Source organism: Periplaneta americana, chromosome 11 (genome assembly GCF_040183065.1).
Source record: "Periplaneta americana isolate PAMFEO1 chromosome 11, P.americana_PAMFEO1_priV1, whole genome shotgun sequence".
NCBI lineage: Eukaryota > Metazoa > Arthropoda > Insecta > Blattodea > Blattidae > Periplaneta > Periplaneta americana.
This window is the reverse complement of record NC_091127.1, coordinates 179,639,619-179,646,693: the sequence shown is the minus strand read 5'-3', so window position 1 is coordinate 179,646,693 and position 7,075 is coordinate 179,639,619. Positions and strand designations below refer to the sequence as shown.

General features: G+C 33.1%; 1 protein-coding gene across 1 annotated transcript; it reads right to left on the bottom strand.

The window, feature by feature from the left end:
• Nucleotides 1–1,006: 1,006 nt before the first annotated feature.
• On the bottom strand, nt 1,007–7,032 carry LOC138709657 (F-box/LRR-repeat protein 15-like). Its single transcript, XM_069840593.1, has 5 exons — nt 6,615–7,032; nt 6,335–6,511; nt 6,034–6,191; nt 1,872–2,003; nt 1,007–1,781 (listed from the first exon to the last, which is right to left on the bottom strand). Exons 1-5 carry the CDS (start codon nt 6,819–6,821, stop codon nt 1,607–1,609), a joined length of 849 nt encoding a protein of 282 aa, XP_069696694.1. The 5' UTR covers nt 6,822–7,032; the 3' UTR covers nt 1,007–1,606.
• Between the last annotated feature and the right edge of the window lie 43 nt (nt 7,033–7,075).

Here is a 7,075-nt window from a genome sequence, read left to right as displayed (position 1 = left end):
GAACCAATCAGATTCACTGATGGCAGCTGATGGAGACTGCCACCACCTCTGCAAGCTGATGGCACCAGTGCGACACCGGTGGAGCATCAGTGACGTCATCATTGGAATTCGGAACACCGTGATGCCATCGGATTGCTCAGCACTGAGATTCGGAATACGCTCAATGCTACAAAGCTTAACGTCCTGAGAGTCCACACATGTGGAGTAACAGTTAGCACGTCTAGCCACGAAACCAGGTGGCCCGGGTTCGATTCCCGGTCGGGGCAAGTTACCTGGTTGAGTTTTTTTCCTGGGTTTTCCCTCAACCCAATATGAGCAAATGCTAGGTAACTTTCGGTGTTGGACCCCGGACTCATTTCACTGGCATTATCACCGTCATCTCATTCAGACGCTAAATAACCTAAGATGTTGATAAAGCGTCGTAAAAAACCTACTAAAATAAAAATTATCGTCCTGAGTAGTGGCAGCACTGCTGGTCTTCTAAAAAAAGAATTCCTCTATATTTCCAACGAAGAGTACGTGTATTAATATTGTTTGCAATTTGAATTACATATCTTACAATGAACTAAAGAACTCAAAGTCAAATATAAAACTAACCACAGTCTTACAGTGTTCTTCCTCAGAAGATTCTCAATCATTGCAGCATTGATATTTTTATTTGAACATAATCGACAGAGGTGCATCATCCCACATCAATGGCATTGGTCAGTCATACCCTTATACCCTACCAAGAATAGTGATCTCCTTGCAGAGCTTTTCTTCTGGCTGGTATACAGTAGATTCGCTTCTCAAAGACATTGTCTAGGACAATTAAGTGATCTACAGTTTCAGTGCATGCTCCTAGAGCATAGGTCGTCATCTCATTGTCCTCTCGCAGACATAGAGACTCCCTGCTGCCCTGAGGCAAAGACAAGGTGATCTGCGTAGAGCTGCACTATAGTGACATATCTATTATTTCATGTTATCAGAAAGTAAGGCGAAAATCGGTGGAATAATACAATGTGAGTCTAGTTTAACTGTTTTAATATGATTTTTATACTTGTAATAATAACAGTATTTTAAACACTTTTTCATCTTCTCCAAGTGCCTATTTGCATTTTCCTACACCGAAATACAAAACAGTTTCATAATATTATGTATTAAAGAAAAATGACAACCATTTCACCAACAATTTTTACTCTAAAGACTCTTAATTCTGGTCTGTTTTTGAGAACATAAAATATAAGAGAGCTTCTCGTGTTGACTCTATCTTCAACATAGGTTATTTTGTCACAGTGATAATTATGATTAAAGCATATATGACGGCTCTTTCAAAGATAATTACAGCTATTGACTATTAAAAATTAACATAAAAAGGCACCTTAAATTTTAATATTTATAAAATACACAATGTCATAACATTTTCTTGACTAATACTATTTAACAATAAAAACAAATAATGCGTTCTATATATCTGCGGCCTTTCCAGGCAATTATATACAAATCACAGTACCGGTAACAAAAATTATGTAATTCAGAAATACTTAATATGATACACATTTAGACACAAATCTTGCAACATATTTAATGTTAGAGAGACAACAATTACAACATTTTTTTTACAAGTTCACAGGTTCAACCCCAAAATTGGTATAGGGTGTTTAAGTTCCCTATAATATTGAGAATAACGAGCTTTGTCAATAAATACACGATCCCGTAAGCATCCTAGGCTCCTCTCTGTGATGTAGTGGCAATCATTGACAAGAAGTGATTGTAAGTTACGACAATATTCACCAATCATCCTGAAATATAAATAAATTATATTTAATATGATACTGAAACTTCCAGATAATTTGTTATGTCTTATGATAAAAAGACTAGTAAGAACTTACCTTACTCCTTCATCTTTGATCCTCCAGCATCCCCTTACATTCAAGTGTTCCAGTGAATGAGAATAGTGTGCTATAGCAAACATAGTTCTGTCAGTAACTGAATAAATATTGGAAATGCACAGCACACGTAGCCTGAAAATATAAACTTTTATCAGTACTGTACAGTAGTTTCAATTTATACCAGGTGATTCACTTGATTCTTTTTCTCTCATTGCAACTCCCATTTTACAGCATGCCCTCGATATTCTTGTTCCTTTTCGTAGGAGATTTCAAGAGACTGATGTTATTTTAATCCCGGTCACTCTAAGGTATAAGGACTATAAAATGAGTTAGACGAGATTTATTTTTTTAAATTTCTCTTTGTTACTGTCTTAGTTTGTTTCATCACACTTATTTCTTATTACTGTAATAATTCACTCTTGATGAAACTTGACTGTGATCGTGTAGTATGTAGAATAAAATTTGTTTATGTTTAAGTAGGAAATTGAACCAGAGACCCTTTGGCAGTACCAAATCACTATGTTACACCAACAAAGATTATGAAGAGAGTTGAAGGACATTTTCACAAAACTCATTTTCTGCAAAAACATTTTTTTTTTCAAAAGGAACATTTTTAAAATACACCTATAACATAATGAAATTCATTTTTTCCAAAAATTAATGCAGATTGGCACCTTATTGGTATAGGTTACCGAATTTTGAACATTATTTTTATCAAATAAAATCAGTGAAAAAATTAATTTCACAAAGTTTCACAAAACATCATGTTCAGAAACATATTTTTATTCTAAGAGAAATATTTAAAAAATACACGTATATCATAATGAAATTTATTTTTTCGAAAAATTATTATATATTGGCACCAAATTGGAATAGATTACGATATTTTGAACATTATTTTTATCATTTAATATAACTGTAAAAATTAATCAATTTAACGAAATTTTAAAAACTTATCTTTCTACTATTTTTGTAAGCTGTATATTATTATCCAATATATTAATTGCGAAATGTCATTTTAACACAAATTTAATATTCAGGTGCATGTGTGGGATCCTCTGCAAAATGTCTCAAATAAAGTGATTTACACTTTCATTAGCATTTTCAATTCATGGCTTGATAAAGAGTGAGTCAGCCAGAGCTAGTTAGTTACATAAACACGCTCACACAGTGAGGGTGCAGCTGTATACCGTGCATTTAGAGTGCAGCAGTGTGTCCATTATGAATTAATATAGCCTTGAACAACGAGTGTTTATATACGACAACTTTGTGAAATACGAATCTTGGAGAACAGTTGTAACAAACTTGCGTCAGTCATTCCCAGATTCGCCAGAGCCTTCTAAAGCAATGATTTAGTCAAGAAATTTCGTACAACTGGATCAATATCGGATAAGAAACGAACATGTGTGAAGCGTGTTCTTACTGAGGAAATGTTAAATGAAATTGGCCATCGCAGTGATGACATAGTGTCCCTGGAATGGCGTACTACAATTTTTGAGAGTATATTTATAAAGTAATGAAATAATTAAACTATGATCATTTGGTCCAGAGAGCTTCCTTTTTGGGTCAAGGATAATTCGTTTAACATGCAACCGTATTTAAATAATTAAAAAAAATGCAATAATTTTTGTTCAGGTAGCAGAGGCTATATTTTAATGAAAGGATAATTACTTTAATATGCTTCTTAAATTGATATTGCATCCAATATATCAGTGGTCATCAGCACAGCGCACCCTCGAACTAGCGTCTCTTAGATGAGATGTACTAGTGTGCATCCATGGCTGTTGGCAGGTATGCTTTCTCCCTCTCCCTTCTGCACGACAGTGCATATTCCGATACACTTCTTACCCGTTACCCATTTCAGCGAGTACTGACGACCACTGTAAAATACGATAATTTGGTCCCGGGAGCATTCTCTTTTGGCACAAGAATGATTTATGTAACATGTTTCTAAATTACGTCTTTTAAATACCGGAACATTTTTTAATAAATTGCTGAAAAACAAATGTGAACATAGGACATGGATGAGTACGAAATTATTATTTTTTATTTTTGGCAGTAAATAACGACAAATAAAAACTAACATGCTATATAGCATTGTTTTAAGAAATACAGGAAACAAGCATGAATAATATTCACCATTCTTAATGATCTTGGGATAGGAAAAACACGTATGAAATAGAAATTACGGCATGCAATAAACAATAAGCAAAGCATCTTCGATTAATCATTTCAAAACAACGTGAATATAGCGTGGATTGTGTAGGAAAATAATTTCTTATATGTTGCTCCCAATGTGCATCATTGTTAACTTATGAAAACAAATCAAAATTAACATGGCACATAATAGTACATTATGCAACGAGCCTATAATGATAGTAATTAAGACGCAAGTATGGATATTTATGAAACGAGCGCAAGCGAGTTTCATAATATTCATACGAGCGTCTTAATTACCATTATAGGCAAGTTTCATACGACTTTTTATGCTCGACCATATTTCTAACTTGAAATTATTCAGATGTATACATTTTATTTGTATCTGACAAGATCGGAAGTGACCTTGTTCTAGGTCATGAATTGTGAGATGTGCGCAGACGCGAAAGTATTGATTTTTTCCGAGGAACAATAATGTCATTGACCTTGATGTAATCCCGTTAAACTTGATATAACCTTGATTATTGAATTCGACATTGAAAAACGAGATGACAAATTGAATTTATTTGAATATTATTTACAATTAACGCTAATTATTATAGTAACAGAACATAACCTTCTGCGACAGTATTGGATTTCCAGCCTCCGTGACTTTTCGCTAATTCTCTTTCGATTGCATATCCGAGAATAATCGATACTTGCGGTTTTATAACGGTACAAAGCTGACTTGTCATTGGCTGAACACCTGTAAGCTGAGTTGTCATTGGCTGAACACCTGTACTTTAATGAGTAGGTGTACTTTAATGCCATGCATTAAAGGACTGCTACCAGGTATATAATTACTACATTTCGGCATGGTCGAGCATAAACACTATTTGAAGAAAGATAGGAGACATTAAACTATATTCATCATTCTTAATCATCTCTGGATGAAAATAACAATGAAATATGTATAAAATATAAATTACATACAGGTGAGCATATAAAAAACAGTAAGTACAATCATATTTTATTAATAAGCAAATTACTCCAGGTTTAGTGTAAGAGTTGCCTATATCTAACGATTTCTCCCAACAAATTACCTAATTTAAAAACAAAAAAATCGTGATAGAAGATTGAATTTATGTATTTTCTTTGAAACTTTCCAAATATTTGTAGGCAGTCTTTTACATTAGATTGCCGAAAATTGGTTTATAGCGCAACATTGGCAATGATAAAAGTGTGAAATATTCGTTCATTGGCCAGTGGATACATTATACGATTAGCATTATTGAAGATTACCACAAGCACGAATGTCTATGGAGTGTTCAACTACAAGACAATAATTTTGAGAATCAAGTAGGCCTAAGTATTGGATTAAGCAGATATTTAATAATCATTAATTAATACAACACGGCGCACCACGTAGACGCAAAATCTGCATGCGTTTTAATTGAACGCGTGCTTTCAAATCGTATCTTTGAATGTTCTCCCCAAATTGCATGCGTATACGCACAGATAGTTGAACCGTATATTTTTTTATAGATGCTCCCATACAGGTTTGGTAATAAATTATATTAGACATATGTCTCTGTAAACTTAGTGCTTTTTTTTTTGTCTGTCTATTTTAAGTTTTTTTTTTCTCTCGTACGAAGGAGGGACCGGAAGGCTTGTATAAATGTCTAAACATCCGGGCTCTATTTTTAGAACCCTGTAATTTTATACTTGTAATCATTTCTTTCTTTTTTAAGTTGAATTTCTTTTAACCAGTTATTTCCTTAAAATCAATTACTCCCTTTAGTGATAGTTTGGTAGTGACGTGACAAACAGCATCTAGAATTTATTTCTATAAAATATTATAATGAACAAAAATTCATGCATCTCTAGTGCTAAATGTTTCATCATCAATGGACTATCCGTATTCCAACGTACAGAGCATATCAACAAGCAAAAACATGCTAAAATGTAACTTCCTTCTGCCACAATAATGCAATTATAAGCATGTAAAAAAACACATTAGGCCTACTTCCTGAATTTCTGAAGAAGTGTAATGAGAGCTTCATCACCCAAATCCCAACATGATGTGAGATCAATTTCTTCCAAATCGTTCTGATGGAAAGTCAATGCTTCAACACTACCAACGGTTACCCAGTGGCAGTTTTGCAATTTTAAACTTCTCAGATCCTAAAACATAAATATTTTTGGCTAAATAAAATTAAAACAAACTCACTTTCCAAGTTATTATACACAGTTGAAGACCAAACTGAAATTTAAGAACTTCAAATGTTTGTCATTAACACATTTTTTTTTTTAAACATAGAACTCACTCTGCAGGATATTATAAGAGTTTGAAGACATGCGCTAGTTAACCCACGACATTCACTCAAATTAACAGAACTCAGATGTTTATTACTACAAAATAATGGTACTATTAAATTGTCATCAAGCCATTTACAATGTGCTAGGTTTAAATGACGAATGTTTCTACAATTATCAACCAGCACCTGTAAAGAAAAAAATCTGGTATTAGAGTAAATGCAGAATACATTATTACGGTATTTTAAATCTAGAAAAAGTCACGTTATATTTTTTAAAATTTCAACATACACTGAAAGCAGAACTATTGAATGATTTTAATGGTGCAATATTCACTTTCTTCAATACTGTAAAGTAACAATCCACTAGTTCCCTACACAATTTCGAAACTGATCGAAAATTAAAACAGTCCTTTAGTGTAAGAAATGGGAAAACCTGCTGGAACAAAATATCATCCCAGGATAACTGTAGTATTGTGATTTCATATATTTCTGACATTGTCAGTTACTTCATTTCAGCGCAACATAAGAAAAATTATGAACTTTAAAATCGTTTAATAAATAAATGCAAAATACTCAGAATGTGACAAGGGCTAGGTTTTATTAGAAAATAATAGAATTTCTAAAATTTAAATACATAAAGTACTACAACATCTTATGTCAATTCCGACGAGTCGCAACGTGAAATTTTGTTGTTATTTTTCCGTACGAAGACGTAATACCAACTTTTGGAAACAAAATATCAATGAAATG